This window comes from Penicillium macrosclerotiorum, assembly GCF_028827735.1.
Source record: "Penicillium macrosclerotiorum strain IBT 26536 chromosome Unknown utg000014l_segment0_segment0, whole genome shotgun sequence".
Taxonomy (NCBI): Eukaryota; Fungi; Ascomycota; class Eurotiomycetes; order Eurotiales; family Aspergillaceae; genus Penicillium; species Penicillium macrosclerotiorum.
The window spans coordinates 272,560-296,166 of record NW_026643093.1 but is presented as its reverse complement, the minus strand read 5'-3'; the positions used below and the strand labels follow the sequence as shown (position 1 = coordinate 296,166).

Sequence of the window (23,607 nt, the reverse complement as noted above, 5' to 3'; positions counted from 1 at the left end):
TTTCTACCTTTCCCAAAATTTGGAGTCACAATACGTCTCGCCACACGAGTTGGCTCATGATTGATCAAGATGTCGTGGATTTCAGCCAAAACACCACTTGATGGCTCATCAATGCCGGAGGGTAGAGCTGGTCCTATTGGTATTGCACCTCAGGTGGCACGCGAGGAATCGCAGCAAGATGTCGCAGGACAGAATCGTTCTAGCAAAGTTCCCTTTCCAATTGCTATTGTTGGGATGGCAGTCAGACTTCCCGGAGGGGTAAATACTATGGATAAGTTCTGGGACATGTTGATCAACAAAAAGGATGGACACTGCAAAGTCCCAGAGACAAGATATGGGGCGGACGCATTTTACAACGCTACCCGGCCGGGTACCGTCAAAACCCGCCATGGATACTTCCTACAAGAAGATGTTGGTCATATTGACCGGTCATTTTTTTCCATGAGCAAGACTGAAGCAGCAAAGCTAGATCCACAGCAGAGGCTGCTTCTGGAGGTCGTATGGGAATGCATGGAGTCTGGTGGACAGACGAACTGGCGTGGTCAAAGCATTGGCTGCTATGTCGGCGTCTTTGGAGAAGACTGGTTGGAAATGTCTAGCAAGGATACCCAACACATGGACCGATTCCATGTCGTAAGCGCGGGGGACTTTGCGCTCTCGAATCGCGTGTCCTACGAATACGACCTACAGGGACCGAGGTAAGTAGTCCAAATCAAACCGCCCCGTATAGTCTGGACTCTAAGATAATTGGCAGTATCACATATCGAACGGCTTGTTCATCCTCTATGGTTGCCTTACATGATGCCTGTCAGGCACTGTATAGTGGTGAATGTTCCTCGGCCGTCGTCGCCGGGTCGAATCTTATTCTGACACCCACCATGACCATATCTATCTCAGATAACATGATCTTATCACCAGACGGAGTTTGTAAGACATTCGATGCCTCCGCTGATGGCTATGGTAGAGGCGAGGCTATCAACGCCATCTATATTAAACCATTGGCGGAAGCATTGCGACAAGGAGACCCTATTCGCGCTGTCATTCGCTCAACGGCTGTGAATTGTGATGGAAGAACACCAAGCATCACAACACCTGGCTCGGAGGCTCAAGAGCGCCTCATTCGACGCGCATATCAGAAGGCTGGCATTGAAAACATCTCCCAGACAGGATTTTTCGAATGCCATGGAACGGGGACAATTGCTGGTGATACGGCGGAGACATCTGTCGTCGCGAAGGTCTTCCCTGAGGGTATCCATATTGGAGCGGTCGGTCAAGCCACAAATCTCGTCATTTCGCCAGAAATTCACTAATAATTCTTTAGGTCAAAGCCAATGTTGGACATTCGGAAGGTGCGTCGGGGATAACCTCGATCATCAAGTCTGCTCTCGCACTCGAGAAGAGGATCATCCCTCCCAATGTGCATTTCACGAGTCCAAACCCGTCAAGTAAGCAAATACTATGGAATTCAATCGTAGGCAATTGCTAACTCTTTTTATGAAGTTCCTTTCGAAGAGGCAGGTCTGAAAGTGCCACTAAGCCCAACAGCATGGCCTGACGGTCGATGCGAACGAGTGAGCGTGAATTCATTCGGGATTGGTGGAACAAATGCACATGTACGTGAGAACACGGAAAACATTTCATGATGGGTTTGATTTTTACTCACGCCGTCAAGGTCATCCTGGAATCCCTTGCCTCCATATCTCACGCTCAACAACAGCGACCCACAGATACGACAAGCCCTCAAGTATTGGTTCTGTCTGCAAAGAATGGAAAGTCTTTACAGAAGGCTGTGGATCACATGAAAGAGTACATCACCAAAATGCCATGTCCAGTGAATGATCTCGCATATACCCTAGGCGTGAGACGGGAACATCTAGCTCACCGAGCATTCGCCATCATTGATCCCGATGGAACAACGTCAGATTTTGAGAAGTGCCGCGACATAACATCTGAAATCACTTTTGTCTTCACTGGCCAAGGTGCACAATGGGCCGGGATGGGAAAAGAGTTAATGTCCACATCACCATGTTTCCTGAACAGCATTAGGGCCATGGATCAAGAGTTGTCCTTGCTGAAGAATCCTCCCAGCTGGACTTTGGAAGGTGAGAATTACCGTGCACTTGTGCCAATACACGATCTGGTCTAACCATTTTGATGAAACAGAAGAGCTAGCGAAAGATGACGAATCAAGCAGGATTCAGCAGCCTGAATTTGCTCAGCCGCTCTCCACAGCAGTACAGGTCGCACTGGTAGATCTTCTTGAAGAATGGGGTGTACGTCCAACATCAGTAATAGGTCACTCTAGTGGCGAGATCGCCGCTGCATATGCTTCTGGTGCAATAAAAGCAGGTGTGGCAATTTCAATATCATACTTGAGGGGTAGAGCCGTAGGTGAGGTGACTACGAAGCCTGGTGGCATGGCTGCAGTTGGTCTCCCAGCCGACAAGGCCAGAAAGTACCTTCTGGGTGATGTGACTGTGGCGTGTGATAATAGTCCACAGTCCGTGACGCTCTCTGGTGATGCAGGCTCTCTTGACAAGGTGCTTGAGAATATTGAAGCAGATGACCCAGAAACATTTTGTAAACGCCTGAAAATCTCTGTGGCATATCACTCTGGTGAGTCCACAGTTTGTATCTACTAGTGCTATTGAAGCTAACCTTGCTACAGAAAGCATGAAGGAACCTGGCATTGCATATGAGACCATGATGAAGCCGATCATATCCCATAATGACAATATGATACCGCTTTACTCGACGGCCCAAGACGGTGTCATATTGGATCCGACGATGCTGGATGCGTCATATTGGCGGGATAATCTGCAATCCACGGTTTTGTTTAACGGTGCCGTTCAGCGATTGCTTCAAGAAACACGGCTGCCAAATCTTTTTGTTGAGATTGGTCCTCACTCAACACTCTCAAGCCCGCTGCGCCAAATCCTACGCAAATACGATGCCGATCAAATGTCCAAGTATATCCCGACCCTCGTTCGCGGCCAGCCTCAGTGGAAGGCTCTTCTTATGACTGCTGGAAGACTTCATAGTAACGGAGCCTTTGTTGACCTGAATGTGGTCAATAATACTAAAGGCGCTTCGATTTTGACGGAACTTCCGGCTTATCCATGGCTGCACGAGGAGAGTTTTTTCAGCGAAACGAGGCTGGTTCATGAATGGAGAAACCCAAAGACGCCACATCACGAGCTACTAGGGCCTCGCTCTCTGGAATCAACAGATCTGGAACCTTCATGGAGGAGAGTTCTCTTTGTCGGACATGTACCCTGGTTGTGGGACCACATGCTGGGAAAAGAGCTCATTTTCCCCTGCGCTGGATACATTGCCATGGCCGGTGAGGCGATTCGACAGACAGTCGGGATGGAAGATTACACAATCCATAACTTGACCTTGAAGACGCCATTAGTGCTCAAAGAGAGCGAAGCCGCAGAGCTAGTGACCAGCCTTCGTCCGACAAGACTCACCATGACGACGGATTCTCCGTGGTACGAGTTCACAATATCGGCGTATCAGAATGGGACATGGAAAAAGCATTGCACTGGCAAAGTCAGAGCCGGAACAGTGAAACAACATGTCCCACCTGATTTCATCTCATATCCGCGCATGGTTTCTTCCAAGTCATGGTACGAAGCGATGAAAAGGCGCGGTCTAAACTTTGGCCCTGAATTCCGAAGATTGAAGAACATTTCTGCCAATCCCTGCAGTCCCCAGGCAAGGGCCCGTGTCCAATATAGTGACGAGAGTGATGCGAAACACTCTAGCTTTTATGCCATCCATCCGACCATAATTGATCAGAATCTTCAGATGCTCGGCGTCGCAATTTGTCGGGGATCTTCTCGTCATATGACCAAACTCTGTATGCCCATGGCAATCGAAAGCATCTATATTGCTCCAGGTCGTGGGCTGATGTTTATTGATGCGTCATGCAATCCTACTGGCGACTGTATAATCGGCAACGCAATGATGATCTCTGAAAATCGGGTTGTTCTTTCAATGGAAAAAGGCGTACTTTTCGGAGTCGAAGATTCAGATGACACGGAAAGGAATGATTGTTTGGTTGCCCGTATTGATTGGAAGCCACACGTCGACATGGTTTCCTTGGCGGAGGACCTCCTACCCAAGATTTTGAATAACCGTGCTTCAACTCTCCTTGATGCTTTCTTTGAATCAGTCATAATAACAACAGCGGACAAAATTCAACCGTTGCACCCGAATAATTTCCATCTTGAAGGATATCAACGCTGGATCTGCTCCCAAGCGGATGCAAGGAAGCAATCCAGGAAATGCGGAAAATCACTCTGCCAAGATGATCATCTGACCGAGATCATGAAAGAAATCGAGGAAGAGTACACTGAGCTGGCGCCTCTCATGAAACTGGCAAGGAAAGTTTCAATGGTTTCGGACGTCTTGGTGGAGGGGACGGTCGGCCCTGAGGAACTGGGACATACAGCAGTAGATCTTTTCAGGTTTTACAAGTCATTGTCAGTGACGGCAGGATACGCTGAGTTCTTCTCTCTTCTTAGCCATTCTAACCCGGTGATGCGAGTCTTGACTATTGGACTGGGCAATGGGTTCGCTGTGACCCAAGCTTTATGCGGGCTAACATCAAATAATGGCACTCCCATGTATTCAAAATACACTGTCACCGACAGGACAGAAGATGGAGTTGGTCGTGCAAAAGAGACATTCTCATGGGCCCCCAGAATACAGTGCACACTACTCGATATTGCCCGGGACCCTATTGAGCAGGGCTTCGAGGCTGAGGGCTATGATCTGATCATCGCTTCAGAGGCTTTCGATGCTGACATGCCAATGTCGCCCTCCCTAAAGAACATATTTACCTTGCTTGCCCCAGGTGGTCGACTGTTCTACCAAGGGGTGTTGTGCACAATTCCTTTGATCACATACGTGATGGGCATCTTCCCCGAATGGTGGGCTCAACATGACCCCTCCTGCAGCAAGCCTTCCATCACACCCGAGCAATGGGAGAATGAACTGAGGGAGACCGGGTTCGAGGTTTCTGGCATGTTGACACTAAAGGACTCATCGATCTACCACAAGGGTACAGCTATTGCATCGCGGCCATACCCTCTGGCCAATAAACATTCCAAGGAAATTGCGATTCTCTATCTTTCCACAGTGCCGGATTGGGCTCGCATCTTAGCAAAGGAGATAGAGAGAAGAGGGCAGCTCGTAACATGGGTGGCTCTTGGAGCGAACCCTCCTGCAGGGATAGATTGGATTTCAGTTATAGACTTGGAAGGTCCATTCTTCGATGACATCTCTCCAGAAAGGTTTGCTCAGTTCCAACAGTTCGTGAGTCAAATCAAAAGCTCTCATATTCTCTGGATCACAGGAAGCTCTCAGATATCATGCAATGATTCGCGATTGGGCCTCACTCTGGGAGTTATCCGAACAATTAGACACGAAGTGTCGCCTGAATTCTATACCCTCGAGATCGATGACTTTGACGATACATCTGCCAGTGCCACAGTTCGGGTTTTAGAGCACATGAGGCGACAACTGAACCGTTCAATCGTGGATCCTGATCGTGAATTTGCATTTCATCAAGGAAGGCTTCATATTGGTAGGGCTCACTGGGTTAGCGCTCGCCAGGAGTTGTCCTCCACAAGGCCTGCCGACTGCGAAGCCAAGTTCCTAGATATCAGATCATATGGATTACTCGACACACTTGCGTGGTCGGAACGTGAGCACTGCGAATTGCAAAAAAGTGACGTTGAAATCGACATGAAATACGTTGGGCTCAATTTCCGGGTAAGCATATTTACTTGAAGTAGGCTGCTCTTGGGGGACTTGTTGGCTAAATTTTTATTTTCAGGACATGATGGTCGCTCTAGGTGTGGTCGGCGACAGAAGTGAATTCGGTGTTGAAGGCAGCGGTGTTGTCCGTCGAATAGGCTCATCAGTGACTCATGTTAATGTTGGCGATGCGGTGATTGTTATTGGCGATGGACTTCTGTGCACACGCAAAATTGTTGCTGGGGAGCGCTGCTTCCCTCTCCCCGACGGGATCGGCTTGGAAGATGCGGCCACAATTGCTTGTGTTTATGGTACTGTAATCCTGTCACTCACTCAGATTGGCAGACTTCAGAAAGGCCAGTCTGTTTTGATACATTGTGGATGCGGTGGTGTTGGACTGGCAGCCATTCAAATTTGCCAAATGATAGGGGCCGAGGTACATTTCCTTCGCTTTCGCATCTTTTGCTCGATTTTAGTAGCTAACAATGGCAGATATTCACAACTGTTGGCAATGAAGATAAAATGCGCCATCTGATGGACACATTTGGCATCTCTCGAAATCGCATTTTTAGTTCTCGAGACCCATCCTTCTTCCAGGGAGTAATGGAGCAAACTGGAAATCGCGGAGTGGACCTTGTTCTCAACTCTCTCTCCGGCGAGCTTCTACATCTTTCTTGGAGATGTGTTGCTAAGTTTGGAAAAATGATTGAGTTAGGGAAGCGTGATCTGCTAGGAAATGGCCAATTGGACATGAATGTTTTTGCAGGAAATAGGTCTTTCATCGGTGTCGATGCGAAGCAGATCATAGATGAAGACATCAGCCAGTTTCACAGGTAAGTTAGCATTTCCAACCAATTCCCTGTGTCAGTGGACTAATGGATTGGGGAATCTAGTGTAATGCAAGAATGCATGGAATTCATCGGGCAAGGAACGATTAAACCCATTCGACCACTTACGGTTTTCGACGCAGCAGACATCTGCCAAGCTTTTCGGTTTATGCAGACCGGGAAACATATGGGTAAAATTGTTGTGAAGATGCCCGATGATTCTTCGGAGCTTGGTGCTTCCCTGAGTTCCACATTCATATCCCTCCCCTCCGATGCTTCAATTGTGATGGTTGGGGGTCTAGGTGGTTTGGGCCGCACCGTGGCAAACTGGTTGGTCGAGAAGGGAGCGAGAAATTTGGTATTTCTCAGTCGATCGGCAGGGAGCACCCCCGGATCTCAGTCATTCCTGGAAGAACTTCGCAATCAAAATTGTTCAGTGACTGTGATCGCAGGAGATGTGGCCAATATGGATGAGGTACAACGTGCAGTGACGGCTTGCCAGAGGCGTATTGCCGGGGTTATCCACATGCCCATGATGTTGAAGGTAGGCTGAAGTTCCCCGTCAAATTTAAGAACCAAATAATAGTTTATGGGTCAAACAGGATCAATTACTGTCGAAAATGACGCACGATGAGTGGTGCTCGGTTTTGGCCTCCAAGGTACAGGGAACGCAGAACTTGCACAACGCTCTCGTTGACCATACACTTGACTTCTTTGTGTGTTTCGGTTCACTTGCTGGTCTCTGCGGGAATGCTGGTCAAGCAAATTACGCTGCAGCAAATGCATTCCTGGATGCTTTTGTCCAGTACAGATCAGGACGCGGACTTGCAGCAAGTGTCATTGATCTCGGTCTGATGAACGATGCAGGGTTTGCATATGAGAATGCACCTAAACTCATACAACGTGCAAATTCCGCCTCAATGCAAACTGTTGAAGAGCGCGAGCTATTTCAGGCTCTGGAACTGGCAATTTGCCAGTCAGGTCAAATAGCACTGGGTCTCGGAACTACAAAGCCTCTCACTAGTCCCGGTGTCGTACCACCTTGGACTCGGGACGCGCGCTATAGCATGTGGTCAAATATCATCTCGAACACTGAGCCAGTAGCATCTGCGTTGGATGGTGATCTTAAGGAGCTGATGGATTCCGTGAAGAGTTATCCTCATATACTAGATGACCCTGCTACCCAAGTGAGAATCACCAGAGTTCTTGGGGTGGAGATTGGATCTCATTTAGGAAACATTGACGATATGGACGAGAATGAGATCAACAACATAGTGATTGAGTCATTGGCTATGATCGAAATCAGAAGCTGGTATCGCCGCCATCTCGGCTTGGAGTTGCCTCTCGTCGAGATTTCAAACTCGCAGACAATAGGAGGCCTTGGAAAGGTGACGCTGCAGGCGCTACGTGCCAAATACCAAGAAACCACCAACACGGAGGTTTCCGCGGGAGATTCCACGCTCACATCAAACGATAAAGATCTTCAGTATCTCCAAGATGCGACACTCGGTCGGACTATTCAGCCCATCCCAGAGCCAATATCCGAATGGTATGCTGAATCTGAAGGGCATGTACTTTTGATAGGCGGCACTGGGTTTATTGGCGCGTTCATGTTGTCCATGTTGGTCGCCCTGCCTGAACTGCAGACTGTCACTTGCCTGGTTCGCGCTGACTGCACGGTGACAGCGATGAAACGGCTTGAAACAGCATTTGCCAAGTTCCGCATACCAATCCAGTCCTGGGACAAGGTTCGAGCTGTTCCAGGAGATATCGCTCACCAAGAACTTGGTCTGGAAGCGGATGAGCATGATCGTCTATCCAGTCAATGCAGTGCCATTTTTCATTTGGCCGCCTTTGTCAATTTTACTCTACCATACTCTGCTCATCGGGACATCAATGTCCTTGGGCTTTTGAATGTCCTCAAATTTGCCAATTCTCGCCGCCTCAAACCTGTTCATTATTTCTCGGGAATGGCAGCATATGGCCCATCAGGCTTTCTCAGCAGCCTGACATACGTGCCAGAAAATGAGAGGCCAGCACCTGGTTCCGGAGATCTACAACACCATACGGGTTACTCGCTCAGCAAATACGTTGGGGAATGCATCGTATGGGATGCCATCTCAAATGGGTTTCCTCTCGCAATTCATCGAGCTGGTTTTGTTCTGGGAGATAGTGCAACGGGAATAGGAAACGCAGACGATGCTATTAATCGCCTCATGTCGACTTGCATTAGTCTGGGCGCATATCCGATTCCTCCTGCCCAGCGGAACTATTTTGTCCCTGTTGACTTTGTGTGCTCGGCTGCTTTGCATATCTCACTGTCCAATGGTAACCTCGGCCAGGCGTATAACTTGATTCATCCAGACCAAGACCAAAATATCGATCTATCAACAACATTCGGCATACTCAGCCAATTGACTTCGCCGCCACTCCGCGCTGTCGAGATTTCTGAATGGGCAGAACTAATGTCAAAGAGAGTCGGTCATCGTTTGAGTAGCATGGCACCCGTAGTTGCAGAGAGATTAATGAAAGGGTCTATTTGGTGGAACAGCAAACAAGATGCAATGGTGACTCATGGGACTGAAAATCTTCACAGAGCTTTGGCAGACCGGCCGGATATTCTAAAGTGCAAGACCATGTTTGAACTAATGGAGACATACTTCACTCAGTGGCAGCATCTTTAGAATCCGTGGCTTGATACTGAAGGCCTGAATCTGATGTTATTAAACCTGCGAAATGCTTAGTATGAATTCAGAAAATCACAAAGTACAATCCATTGCTTCCATCCTCCATGAGTACCTCATATCTGCGCAGTTCATACGTGGGGTGCACTACAAGAAGTAGAGAATCAATTTCGAATCCCTTAAATACATGAATTGATGCTGCATGGCCGTGGCAGCCAAAATGCTTCAGGTAACTACTGTGAAACTATATCATAAATTGCATACTCCAAGGTGTCCGAGGGAGTTGAAAAGCTGCAAAGAATGCTTCCTGCCCAGGATCATCAAGTTGCCAAGGGAGTATTAAGAGGAGCCAAGTGATTGATGACATCACTTCAATAGCCCAAACTAGAAACGAACTTGTGGTTGGAGCCTTCTTCGCCCGTGACACAATCCACTGAGCATTTGATTTTTGATATATTGTTGCTATTGGCTGGAAGCAGTAGGCGATGAAAACCCTTATTGCAGGAATAGCATGTCGAGAGGATGTAAATGATGCCATACCGTGTGAGGCAGCAGTTATTGCAAACATCACCCAGATGTGAGTTTTGCTGGATGCCTCGGAGGGCATCAGCCACTGAGCAACGGACCACATTGGGCGTCGAAGTACATCATGCCACCAGTTGGCCCAAAAATCTGAAAGAAAATATAAGCTTCAGTGGCCTGGTTTCTGATGCAACACACTTGCCTTTTAGATTGGGTGAAGATAGCCGGAATCCTCCAAAAAGAGTTGGATGCGTCCACGTCTCCCCTGCAATATCGTTTGAGATACCTGAAATGATACCCACTGCAATGAGAGAGAAAAATGCGTGCGACCCATCCAGGAAAACCTGAGCGCTAATAATACGTGCAACTCGCCCCAACCACTTGAATATCTCATGGCTCATAGCCAGTGTGAGTTGCACCCCAAGGCTTTCGGAAACGTTATTGATCATCCGCATCGCGAGACGGCCATTCTGATGAGAGAATACTGCCAGATACATATCAAACCATAAATATGCGATTATAATGCGCCGTGTCTGAGTCATAACGAAGGACCAAAGGCTGGGTTTCCAGTCGCTGACCCGCTTCCATGAAGTACGAGCACCACCTTCACTGATTATCAAACCCGCGGGAGGAAGATGGCGTATGGGGCCATGACTCCAACCAATGGCTCGTGGATTTGCAAGCAAGTCGATGATGCAAAAAATACGACGAATGTCATTGGGTGGTGGAATGGACTCCCAGCAGTACAGAGGGCCGACTTTTCTCAAGCGCCGCATGGACAGCGGGTTGGAGACGATGAGAAGTTCTATCGCTCGCACAGGATGATAAATAGCCATGAAACCGGTCATATAGTTGAAAAGCGGACCTGTGGTTGGGTGCTGTACGGAATAGCAAGAGTAGAGGATACTGAGCCCACAACAGCCATACCGCAGACGATCATACTTGGCAAGATGCTCGTAAAACAAGAGACCCAGCCCATAGATTCCAAACGGAACGCCCATCCAAATCACAGAGACGATAAGGGTCAGGAATTCTGATGCCATTTCAGCAGATCCGGGGTGATGTTGACAGACAAAAGAATCTGTAAAAAAAAAAAAAAAGTCTCCGAGTGTCATCAAAACATGGGATAATTCCACCACAAGTGTTTTCTCTTTTTTCACTGCCCCTAAACAGCGTGTCACTTTCTGATTAAGGATCGTCTGACTGAGCTGCCTAAACATGCTTGAAAATCAGCAGCCTTGCATTTTGCATCGGGTGACAGCTGGACATCCATGCTGCGGGAACAAGCCATACATGTCAGATAGGACCCAGGTCAACTCAAATCTCCACGCTGTTGAGAACAGATTTTCTCTTGGTCGGACTAATCAATAGATAGTTTATCTTTTAGGAAGTCGTCAAAGTTCACAGTCGCAATAGTGAGGATCAGTAGTTCATGCACGTTCGTAATTGCTTTTGGGGCTCGGACTCGGACGTGTTCATCCCTTGCATAACGGTGGGAGGTGTCACTTTGATCGAAAAATCGTGTTCTCTGGGGGATTTCAAGATGAAGAACACGCTAATTTATATGGATCTTCCGAAGATGAAGACGAGAATCAAAAGCCTATTTCCTTCAAGGTACAGACACAACGGCACCGATTGCAAGGCAAGTTCAACACTCTTGTGCACGCTATCAACATGGGCTCTACTGCCGCTCACCAGCCGGGGGAATTTGGAGCTCATCCTATTGCCATCGTCGGCATGTCGATGAGGTTGCCAGGAGGTGTTCGCTCTGCTGCGGATTTCTGGCAACTACTGAGTGAAGGACGTGATGGAAATTGCGTTACCCCGGATTCGCGGTATAACGAGGAGGGATTCTATTCAGATTCCGGAGCGCATTCCGTAAGAATGCGACGCGGCTACTACCTTGAAGAAGACTTGGAGACTTTAGACACCTCTTTCTTTGACATGGACGGGCTACAGCCTTCTCGGATGGATCCGCAGCAAAAAATGCTCCTCCAGGTGGTATGGGACTGTCTCGAAAATGCTGGACAGGTCGACTGGCGCGGAAAACCCATCGGTTGCTTTGTCGGCACGTACGGAGGAGATTGGGAAGAAATAGAAGTTAGAGATGCTCAAAATGCACATAACTTTCATATGATTGGACACGGAAAATTTTCACTCGCCAATGTGGTTTCTTATGAGCTTCATTTCAATGGCCCTAGGTAAGAATGTCGCAATATGAGCACGGAATTGTTCTCCCACTAAAGATATCTTAGCATGACAATTGAGACTGGCTGTTCTTCTTCTATGGTTGCTCTGCATCAAGCATGCCAGGCTGTTCTGCTAGGAGACTGCTCTGCGGCCATTGTGGCTGGATCCAATCTGATCTTGACACCTTCTGTCGGAATACATGGCTCGGGCCTTGGCGTTTTCTCCCCCTCTGGCATATCCAAATGTTTTGATGCTTCTGCAGATGGTTACGGAAGAGGCGAAGCTGTCAATGCAGTTTTCATCAAGCGGCTAGATGATGCATTGAGGGATAGAGACCAGATTCGAGCTGTCATTCGATCATCTATGGTCAATTGCAATGGTAGAAGCCCTGGAATCACCACGCCCTCTGCCGAAGCACAGGAGAAGCTAATAAGAGAAACCTACGAGCGAGCTTCGATCAGTGATCTCTCGCAGACTGCCTTCATTGAGTGTCATGGCACTGGCACTTTGGCAGGGGACCCAATTGAATGTTCCGCGATAGCCAAGACCTTTTCCAAAGAAATATATATTGGCTCAGTGTGTAGTTGCCCTTTCTCATTGCAAAATAGACACTGATTCTTTTGAAAACAGGTCAAAGCCAATGTTGGTCATTCTGAAGGAGCATCAGGACTTACAAGCCTCATAAAAGCAGTTCTTTCTTTGGAGAATAGATTGATACCGCCGAATATCCACTTCCATCAACCGAATCCACGAAGTGCGTGTTGATCCATATCTTAAACTAGAAATTACTTACATAATTCTTAGTTCCTTGGGACAATGGACGTCTTCGTGTCCCTAAAAGTCTTACTGCGTGGCCAAAGAATCGAAAGGAGAGAATTAGCGTCAGCAATTTTGGTATTGGGGGCTCAAACGCACATGTGAGAAGATCAGAACTTGACACTAGTTGAAACAGATCACTGACAGACTTCTAGGTAATTCTTGATTCGTTCTCATCTTTCATGCCGACCTCTTTTCTTGAAGACGGAGTGAAAAAATCAAAGCCCCAACTGCTGGTTATTTCTGCAAAAAGCCAAGAAGCCCTGTTAAGTCGAGAGCAGAGTCTTCTGGAGTACATGAGCCTGTATCCAGATCGTCTGAGCGATCTTACATATACCCTTGGTGTTCGTCGTGAGCATCTTTCGCATAGGGGCTTTTTAATCAATACGAATGGTATAACTCCAGAGATAGCAGCCATTAAGTATTCTGTTGCCGGTCGGGCTCCTAACCTGACTTACATTTTCACGGGCCAAGGAGCCCAATGGGCTGGAATGGGCAGAGGACTAATGAAATCCTTCAAAAGCTTCCGGGATATGATCCAGTCCCTGAATACTGTTTTGCAAAACTTGAAAAGACCTCCCTCATGGAATTTAGAAGGTAAGCATGCCCCCAAGCAGTCGTTGCTTCAATTCTAGAGCGAGCACTTACAGAGTCCCATAATAGTCGCACTTGCGGAGTTTGATGGTGATCAAATAAACGAGCCTCAGCTTTCCCAAACTCTATGTTGTGCATTGCAGATCGCATTGGTGAGTCTCCTGGGTGAATGGGGAATCAAGCCCGCCGCAGTTATCGGCCATTCGAGTGGTGAGATCGCAGCGTCATATGCTGCGGGAGCAATCACAGCAGAGTCTGCAATTGTTTTGAGTTACTACCGTGGTCTGCTGGTAGACGAAGAGGGCAGTAAGGGAGCAATGGCGGCCGTTAGCCTCGGTCGAGTGCAAGTGGCATCGTATCTACAGGACAGTGTTGTCATCGCGTGCGAAAATAGCCCCAACAGCGTCACTCTATCTGGAGAGCCCTATCGAGTAGAGGAGGTGATCAAGAAGATCAAATCAGATTTCCCAGATGCGCTCTGCAGAACGCTTCGTGTCAATAGATCATATCATTCAGGTATTGATTCCCTTTTCATGCCGGAAGGCGACGAGACAAAAATCCTGCAAGCTAAACGGAAAAACTTAGGTTCTATGACCGCCGTCGGCAAGGTATATGAGACCAGCATTCGACCCTACATCAAGACACAGAATACAATGATCCCGATGTATTCCAGTGTGACTGGAGAAATCATTATGGACCCGAAAGAGCTCAATTCCAACTATTGGGTTCAGAATCTTGTGTCTCCTGTCTTGTTCTGGGGCGCCGCTGAGTCCGTCATGCAAGATCATGCTAAGTTATTTTTCTTGGAAATTGGACCTCATTCTGCTCTTTCAGGTCCTCTTCGCGACATTCACAAATCTTTGGGCGATGTGAAGCAGGAGATGTCATATGCCTCCTGCCTCATTCGCGGCCAATGCCAGGAGACGGCTCTCTTGACGGCAGCAGGAGAGTTATTTCTGAGTGGCATTCAGCTGAAATTTGAGGCAATTAATGGAAGCGGGAAGCTTCTCACTGATTTTGATCCTTACCCTTGGAAAAGTGGAAAGGTAGAGTGGTCTGAAGGCCGAATAACTCGAGAGTGGAGGCGCCGCAAGCACGCCCACCATCAGCTTTTAGGTTCTCGGGCTGTAGAATCGACACAACTTGAGCCCTCTTGGAGAAACATGCTCAGCGTCGATGACGTTCCCTGCCTTTGGGATCATCGTATTGGAGGATCAACGGTGTTCCCTTGCGCAGGGTATATCGTTATGGCCGGTGAAGCCATGCGCCAGGTCACTGGGTGTCACAAGTACCGCCTAAGAAACCTTCGCATGTCTAAGGCATTGACGCTCGACGATCGTGGCCGAGTAGAAGTTGTGTCAAACTTCCGACCAGCGAGACCCACAGACGAGCCTGGCTCAGGTTGGTATGAGTTCTCCATATCAAGTTTTCGGATGGGTTCATGGGTCAAGCATTGCACAGGACAAGTGCGAAGCGAAGCGTCCTCGCCTACTCCACGAGATATCAGAGGACTACCAAGATCTGTAACTTCTCATTCTTGGTACGAAAACCTGAAGGAGCGTGGACTCGAATATGGGCCCAAATTCAGACTGCTCCAGCATATATCCGCTCACCCGACACAACTTTCAGCGACTGCCAGCTTGGAGAGAGATAGGTCTTCTGATATCGTTAATGCTCCTGACATCGACCAATGCCTGCAGCTTGTAGCAGTTGCCATGTCCAATGGTCTGTCTCGAAGGTGCAACACTGTAGGAATGCCTGTGTATATCCAGGAAGTCTTCGTTGGTAAGGCGGGGCCTGACATGTTTCTTGAAGCTACCGCAGCGGGAACAACACTGGGAATGACTTCTGGTTCCGCATGGGGCCAGTCGGGAGCTGAAGTTGGAATCAAAATTGATGGTGTTGAGTTTATGGGCTTTGATGAAGGCTCACGGGGAGACGGTGATCAAAAACTGTGCTCCAATCTGGTGTGGGCTCCAGACGTAGATCTAGTACCAGAGGGTCGTCTTCTCATGCCTTCCAACCAATCAATGTCTACCATTGATGATGCTTACGCCCCAAAGCAACAGTTCTTTGACATGTGCATCATTGAAACTGCACGGCTAATCACCGATTTAGAACCAGCCTCAGAGCACCTGCGCAAGTATCAGCATTGGATGACCATGACTTCAGCTCAGGTCCTCAAAAATATCCATTCAAAGGTACTAGCTACAGACAGAGAATTCTTGCAAGTGCCTCGAGGTGACTGGACCAAGATACTGGCCGGCCTAAAGTGGCAGATCGATGAAACAATGCCACTCAGCAAACATTTCGCTGAGCTTTCGCTTGTTGTCTTGGAAAATTGCACTGATATCGTGCAGGGTAGATGCCAACCTTTGGGTCTGCTGATGGAAAATGATGGACTATCGCGGCTCTACAACACTGGAACAAGCAGAAATTACGAAGAGTTCTTGAGGCTCCTAGGGCACTCTCAGCCCGACCTTCAGATTATCGAGATTGGAGCGGGCACGGGAGCAACAACAGCAAGAGCACTACAATGCCTCCATCGTGAAGGAAAGATCCGCCAGTATTCACGATACGTGTTTACTGATATTTCTTCGGCTTTTTTCCGGCCAGCCATGGAGCGATTCAAAAAATATGAGGCTGTTGAATACGCGGTGTTAGATATCAGTCAGCCTCCGGTGGACCAGGGAATCGAATTCGCAAGCTTTGATCTAGTCATTGCGTCGAATGTGAGCTTTTGAGATTCTTTTTAGCATATAATGAGATACTCACATCGTTTTTAGGTACTTCATGCTACATGCAGTATACAAGAGACCCTGAAAAATGTCAAATCCCTACTCAAGCCCGGTGGGCGAGTCTTGATCGAAGAAATATGTTCTGGTGAGTTGAAGAAATCGGGATACAATTTCGCAAACGAGGACTGGGCTGACACAATTGAAGAGGCCCAACCAATTGACTTCATCATGGTAAGTGTATTCAGGCTCCACATGCACATGTGACGAAAGCTGATATGAATGACTGCAGGGTGTGCTCCCTGGCTGGTGGATAGGCGAACACGACAAGCGTGTAAACGCCCCGTATATTTCGGTAGACCGCTGGCGCAGCGAGCTACAAGAAGCCGGATTTGAAAATTTTCACTCGGCACCAGGTGAAGCAGAGATCTACATGACCTCAATATTAGCGTCTATTCCCCCGCTATCTCGTAGCGAAGGGAGTTCAGTGAGCATACTGTGCAATTCGCAGAGACCTCAATGGGCAGTTCAAGTTGCTGAAAGGATAGAGGCTCTGGGTTTCCCAGTCCGTTGGTGTACACTCTCAGAGCCGCCTCCTGCCAACGAAGACGTTATCTCCTTCCTGGATAATGAAGAACCGTTTTTGTATTCCTTGACGAACACTCAACTGGCCCAGTTTCAAGAGTATCTCTCTTCATGCACATCTACCCGTGTTCTGTGGGTGACTCGCAGCTCCCAGATGCGTTGTCCAGATCCTCGTTATGGGTTAACTCTAGGTTTTGCGCGGACAATGCGTACGGAATACGAAATGGACTTTGATACTATCGAGCTGGAAGAGTTTGATCACATCTCGGGGATCGCTGTCGTTGAGATGTACAGGAAGTTTCAACAGCAGCGATTCCGAGAGAATGAAACAGTTGATCATGAGTTCGCTATCCAGGACGGAGTGATTCATATTCCCAGATACCACTCGAGTAATTTGTTTGAGAATTTGCTCGGAGACCCTTCTCCGGCCCATCCCAAGACCCTTTCAGTCGAGCAGCCTGGGATTCTGGACTCTCTTAAGTGGATTGAGAAAGAGTTGCCCCCCTAGAAAAGGACGATGTGGAGATCGATGTCAAATTCGTGGGCCTCAACTTCCGCGTAAGTTATTTCACTTATTTTGAGTATCAGAAACTGATCATATGAGTAGGACCTGATGGTGAGCCTGGGTATGTTGCAAGGCAAGAGCGATATTGGATTAGAGGGAAGCGGCGTGGTTCGACGAGTTGGGAGTGATGTTGCACATGTCCATGAAGGTGATCGAGTGTTATTTCTGGCTTCGCCGGCTTTTAGTACCCGTGTCGTTGTTTCGGGAGCTTTAGTGGTCGCGTTGCCGGCTGAGCTTCCCTTAGATCAAGCGGCCACAATCGGATGTGCATACACTACTGCGGTATACTGTCTGCTGAATTTGGGACGACTACAGAAAAACATGGTACGAATCGCCGATTTAAAGAAAACGATCTATGAACTCTTTTTGATCCCATATTAGTCAGTGTTAATTCACTCTGCTGCTGGTGGAGTAGGCATCGCATCCATCATGCTCTGTCAGATGCTCGGTGTACAGGTGAGTTCGAATGAGAGCCCATGATGATTACATCTCCGAGCGTGATTTGCACAGTCGTTGCACTATCTCTAACTCTAACAGATCTTTGCTACGGTTGGCAATCAAGAGAAAGCACAATATCTCATTGAAACCTTTGGAATCCGGAAAGAGCATATCTTCGACTCTCGGAGTACTTCCTTCGCGCCGAACCTGTTGAAGAGAACACGAGGCCAAGGCGTGGATCTAGTCCTCAATTCTCTGGCGGGAGATCTCTTGCTAGCATCATGGGAGTGTGTAGCTGAAGGAGGCATGATGGTGGAAATTGGTAAACGCGACTTGATGGGTCATTCTATGCTGCCCATGGATCGGTTCCTTGCAAATCGATCTTTTATGGGTGTTGACATTCTTTCCCTCGCCAAATCACGACCTCAGGTCGTATTAGAGTGAGTTTATCCAATATTCTTGCAGTATATCAGATATTAACATGAGCTTACAGATGTTTGAAAACAATTTCGACTCTTTTGGCCAAGAAATCCATTGCGCCTATTCAGCCGATACGTAGATTTGCAGCCGATCAAATAACCGACGCATTCAAGCATATGCAAGAGGGGAAACACATGGGTAAAATCGTCGTTGAAATGCCGAATGATACCAGCTCACTTCCCATGACCAAGACACCGGCACAAATCTCTTTCTGCGAGGACGTCGCCTACCTTCTGGTCGGTGGTCTTGGTGGCTTAGGCCGTGCAGTAGCGCAATGGATGGTTGAGAATGGTGCCAGAAACCTGGTCTTCCTTTCCCGCACTGCAGGAACTCGCGATAAAGATGTCAAGTTTATCTACGAGCTAGAGCTCCAAGGGTGCCATCCCCTCTTGATTCAGGGTGATGTTGCCAACCTGGAGGATGTCAAAAGGGCCGTTGCTGCCAGCGGCAAGCCGATGAAGGGTGTCATCCATATGGCAATGCTCATGAAGGTAAGCCACTATCTCTCACTCTCACTCCTACTAAAGCACGAGACTGATCTAGAATAATTTCCAGGACTCTCCTTTCTTTAGCATGACTCACGACCAGTGGACGGAAGCATTGCGCCCCAAGGTTGAAGGAGTCTGGAACCTGCACAAAGCCTTGCAATCTGACAAGCTCGACTTCTTCCTCATGTTCAGCTCTGTCGCAGCAGCAGCTGGCTCTGCTGGGCAGGCAAATTATACCGCGGCCAATACCTTCCTTAATGCCTTCGCACGTTACCGGCAGTCTTTGGGTCTGACAGCATCTGTTCTCGATGTTGGTTGGATTACTGATGTCGGCTATGTCAGCCAGCGTCCCGAGCTCTTGGATATGATGCGGTCCAAAGGCTTCATTCCACTGCGCGAGATCCATCTCCTTGCTGCCATGCAATTACTCTTGGCCCCGCCCAAACTGGTCGATGGAGCGCCATCCAAATTTAGTGAAGAATACCACCTCTCGATCGGGTTAGGCCTCCTATGGAACCAGGCTTCCGGTGATGTACGATGCAAAGATGCCCGGTACCGTCACGACCCAGCGGTAGAAGTCGCCCGCCTCCGGCCGCGCTCTTCAGAGACAAGTAATATCAAAACTTTTCTTCACTCTGTGGAAAAAAATCCCGAAATCTTGAAGCTTGCCCCTACGGTTGATTTTCTCAATAAGGAAATGGCACTTTTGATGGGGCCATATTCGGCCGCTGTCAAGAACGAAGATTGGGCGGCTATGGCTGAAATCTCGGTGGACTCGCTGGTTGCCGTGGAAGCTCGAGCATGGTTGAAGCGCAACCTTGAGGTGGAGCTTGGCCTAGTCGACATCGCGACAGCAGGCACTGTTGGCGGTGTTGTTACTCTCACCATAGCTGCGCTAAGCCTGAAACACGCCGCTAAACGGTGATAAGTCTGCTAACAGTATCAGGGAGTCGTATGATGTACATAGGTCCGACTGTATAACAATGTAACCGGTAAAGATCATTAAGTTCATCAGGTCCTTCGTGGATTTCACGGGATCCAAAGCTAGACTGAATGGTATCAAACATGTATGGATTTTTAAAAACATCTTCGAAAGGGTTTGAAAGGGCCAAAAAATCAGTGACGAGGATTCTCTAAAATAGAGACCTGTAGATTCTTCAGGATATTATCAGCATGGGGGGAGTGAAAATGAATTCTATTATACAGATCAGTTGCATCCTTCCCAATGGATTGTTGAATCAGATCACGACCGCCTGGGTGATCGTCCCTAAAGTCCGAAACGTCATATACCGCTCCGTTTATGCAGGTGAGTTCTTCGACACCATCACATCGCTTCCTGAACTCTTTCCAGCTCATCCGAGAAAGCCTGTACAAGACCTGCATATCCTCGTTATTGCCATTTTGGCTCTCGGTGCTTTCCTTCTTCCGTTTGAAGCGAGCTTGTTCTATCTCCAATGGGCTGGCAACTTTTAGATCATTCACCCAACCAAGTCTTCCCCATAGCCAGATAATCCATCGCGAAAAGTCCGGCTCACTCCAATTCACTCCATTTCGATAATCAGTCGGAAACGCATGGTGGTAGTTGTGGTTCGCTTCTCCAAGTGTCAAAATGGCGAGAAGAGGGTTATTCCGGGCAGTTGTACGGGTAGAGTACGGCTGAGTCCCAGCCCACGGGGCATGAGCCACTGAGTTGATCAAAAACGTGATGTGTTGCGTTAAAATAATTCGAGTTATCCCTGCGTAGAGTACGCCACCCTCCCAGTCATCCCAGCCGCAATGAGCTACGGCACCGGGCAGAAGAATGCCGACCGTGATGAGAAGAGGCCAGTATAATCGATCTTGCCAAATGACTACCGGATCCTTTTTCAGGTCTGATAAGTCTACCGGACCCCATGCTCTCTCGTTTAACCCCAGTAGCCAGCCAATATGAGAGAATAGCAGGCCTCTTTTAGCATTATAGGGATCTTGATCCGTGTCTGTGTATTGATGGTGGGCTCGGTGATGTTTCACCCACCACATAATGGGCCATTGATTCTGAGCAGCTCCAACGACAGCAAGGGCGATTCTTATCCCGATGCATGCCGAGAATGATCGATGAGCCCAAAGTCGATGATATCCTACAGTTGCGTTAGCTACGGACGTTCCCGCCTCCGATGGTCTGGGTTCAATGACCCACTTACCAATTGTAATGCTAAAGCCCCCTACAATCCCCCAAGTAATAGCCATGATGATGGTGTTTTTCCTGGCAACAACGTATGGGGCAGCCCAGAATATGACAGCTATTGGTCCCAAAAGACCCGCATGGAGAACTTTGTGGAAATTCTTTCGATACCACTCGAATTCATACTTCCAGGTGTGGCGGCGTGAAGCAACCTGGAGCACCGGTTGAGCAAGCTCGCCCTCTGACTTTGACATTATGATAATGCAATTCTGTGAGATTCGATGCGAGATTATGTTGCATTTTTGAATAGATTATTGAGGAACTGACGTGATGGGAACCGACTGTCGTTTATACTAGGCATTTGCATTAACTGGTTGGGGGGTTGCTTCTTGCCCCCTTGCTTTTGCATGGATTGAGGCATGCAGTTGATCCATAAAGTTCAATAAACATATCCGCCACCAAAAGCAAATCCGACACAGGATCGAACTGATCACGAACGGTAGATCCCCAGATAATAGTTGCTTTTCCCATAACGGCTATTGAAAATGTACTGACAGTCTGAGGCCAATGTGGACTAGCAATTGTAAAAGATCTAAACAACATCCATGTCTTCTTCATCCTTTCACTATAATTAATAATGTTAAATATACTCTACGTATTCCTAAGATAGTATCATACTTTCTCGCGTTTTTCGCGGTTTAATAGATACCGGTATATTCAAGGACTTCTTCGACTAGCTTCTTCGTAACTATAGAAGATAGCCGGAGCCTAGATCTATCTTGGTTATAGATAACGTATCTTTTCACTACTCTAAACGTATTGCGCAGATATATACTGATGCTAGAGTCGAGTTAATATAGCTACCTCCTTATTCACCGGACCTCAACCTAATTAAGGAGTTGTTTGCTAAGCTCAAGAGCTTTATTAGACGTAATTAGTCCTAATTTAAGGAAGACCGTAGTCAAAGATTTGTCAAAGATTTAATTCTTTCCTTGATTAGTGTATTGAAGCAGTTAGAGCAAGAGAGGAGAGTACTCAAGGTCAAGCGAGGAATAGTGGACTACCTGAGGGACTACTATAATACGTAGAATAGTTGCGGACAGCGAATAATATTATTCAGAGTGGATTCATTATGATCAAATCTTTGATTGATTAGGTAGAACTTTATTACAAAAAAAGATTCCATTCATGAAGACGTTTCCAGATCCTATAAATACCCAATTTCACACGCCTGGAAAAAGTGCTGCAGCACCGCCAGCTTCCCGTAGTGCCTTTTGCCAAATCTCTGCTTTTTGTTAGTTATCTACTTCTCTCAGGCTAATTAACAGGTCTTGGGGATTTACTCACTGTCGTTATTAGTTCTAATTTCCTTCACGCCATTCTTAGCACTGTTGAGTGCATGCTGTGCCGCCTCGATATGAGTCCCAATAGAAATCACATCACCATAAGCAGTTTCAAATTTTTGCATGAACTCTAATCGAGCTTTACCTGCCCTAAAGATAAGCCATATTCATTAGCCTGGTGACCAATTTGAATTCGATATAAGATAGCAAGCACAAAATATCATAGGATATCGCAAGGTAGGGGCAATATGATTCCGTACTCATATGCATCTTTAGCCCAAGAAATAGCTAGTTTTGCACGGTGAATGTTCGTCTCGGGGTCTTGGTCTTTTTTATGTTTAGCAAAATGCTGGTCATGTAGACGCTTGCTCCTCGTGTGGCGATCAACCAGTTTCTTGTAGTGATCATACAAGCCTTCCATCTCCGTTGTCCATTCACATTTAGAGTAATTTCCTGGATCGATTGTCCTTGCCCATGCCGTTGGATCATTCGCAACCTGTTCCTGCAAGTGAATATCATGACTGATTCTACTTGCCGTTGAACTCGGTGAATGGAAGGATCGAATGCTTGCCACCGAAAGTTGTGTGCTGTCAGAGCTTGTGCTCTGGGCATCAGTAGCAACATTTGACTAGCAAAATAATGACCAAACTTAGTAATGTAGAATTAAATGAAGTTGAGAATTCTCACCTCATTCACCAGTTGTACTTGCCGGGCGGGTTCAACCGAAGAGCTTCTATCTCTCGGGTTCTGTTCCTGGCCGGTTCCCGTCCCCTCTGCTTATTACAGGGTCTCCCCATACACCCCTTCATCTTACACTTACTGCAAGGCATCTTATTGATGAATAATTGAGAACCAAGAAAGGTAGAAAAGCTATTTTCGTATACAGAGGATAGTAGATGACCGTCTCGCAGCGAAAGATATTGTGTAGACGGAGGTGATGGACATTATTTATATGTCAAATTCCAGTAAGTCTAGCACAAGCCTTTTGTTACCAATTCCAAGCTTGGAAGTTAGGAAGTATGAAGGTCCAAGATCAAACAGGTCGGGCATCCAACAGGAGTATTCCAACTAGCACTCAGCGTAACGCGATGGTGGGCCAAAATACACTAAACTAGAAAGTTCAATATAAGTCACTACGGAATCCGGGAGGGGGTTACTATTTGGAGAGATCCTATTAATGTGCTGACTGGAAACGCCAATAATATCTTGAGAGGTATTATAAAAGTTCAGGTTGACATTCGCGCCTATAGTTGTTAATTATAGGATTCTTTCGGGACGGCACGACAACTAGTTACTCGAAACCCACAAACAGCGTATCTTGTGATCCTACCTATATATGACTTACTCAATAGCACCTGTTTCCCAATACTTAAAGGTGATGGACGTTTTATGTAGCTCGAGAAGCGATCC

The 23,607-nt window shown here is 47.4% G+C and overlaps 4 protein-coding genes across 4 annotated transcripts; 2 read left to right on the top strand and 2 right to left on the bottom strand.

Annotated features, from left to right (window-relative positions):
• Positions 1-111: 111 nt before the first annotated feature.
• N7462_011678 (uncharacterized protein) lies at positions 112-9,280 on the top strand (the record flags this gene model as incomplete). The annotated part of the gene is made up of 11 exons (XM_057083392.1): positions 112-698; positions 755-1,265; positions 1,322-1,445; positions 1,501-1,613; positions 1,673-2,102; positions 2,164-2,616; positions 2,669-5,784; positions 5,849-6,205; positions 6,262-6,602; positions 6,663-7,140; positions 7,199-9,280. 11 exons carry the CDS (start codon positions 112-114, stop codon positions 9,278-9,280), a joined length of 8,592 nt encoding a protein of 2,863 aa, XP_056927805.1.
• A 2,196-nt stretch (positions 9,281-11,476) lies between these two features.
• N7462_011677 (uncharacterized protein) lies at positions 11,477-19,618 on the top strand (the record flags this gene model as incomplete). The annotated part of the gene is made up of 14 exons (XM_057083391.1): positions 11,477-12,003; positions 12,058-12,568; positions 12,623-12,746; positions 12,797-12,909; positions 12,964-13,405; positions 13,472-16,134; positions 16,189-16,371; positions 16,430-17,111; positions 17,231-17,280; positions 17,330-17,611; positions 17,669-17,743; positions 17,825-18,165; positions 18,219-18,696; positions 18,761-19,618. The coding sequence occupies 14 exons, from the start codon at positions 11,477-11,479 to the stop codon at positions 19,616-19,618; spliced, it is 7,329 nt and encodes a 2,442-aa protein (XP_056927804.1).
• Positions 19,619-19,809: 191 nt separating this feature from the next.
• N7462_011676 (acyl-CoA desaturase) lies at positions 19,810-21,108 on the bottom strand (the record flags this gene model as incomplete). Its single annotated transcript, XM_057083390.1, has 2 exons — positions 19,810-20,810; positions 20,874-21,108. 2 exons carry the CDS (start codon positions 21,106-21,108, stop codon positions 19,810-19,812), a joined length of 1,236 nt encoding a protein of 411 aa, XP_056927803.1.
• A 1,085-nt stretch (positions 21,109-22,193) lies between these two features.
• N7462_011675 (uncharacterized protein) lies at positions 22,194-22,618 on the bottom strand (the record flags this gene model as incomplete). The annotated part of the gene is made up of 2 exons (XM_057083389.1): positions 22,194-22,347; positions 22,458-22,618. The coding sequence occupies 2 exons, from the start codon at positions 22,616-22,618 to the stop codon at positions 22,194-22,196; spliced, it is 315 nt and encodes a 104-aa protein (XP_056927802.1).
• Positions 22,619-23,607: the final 989 nt, after the last annotated feature.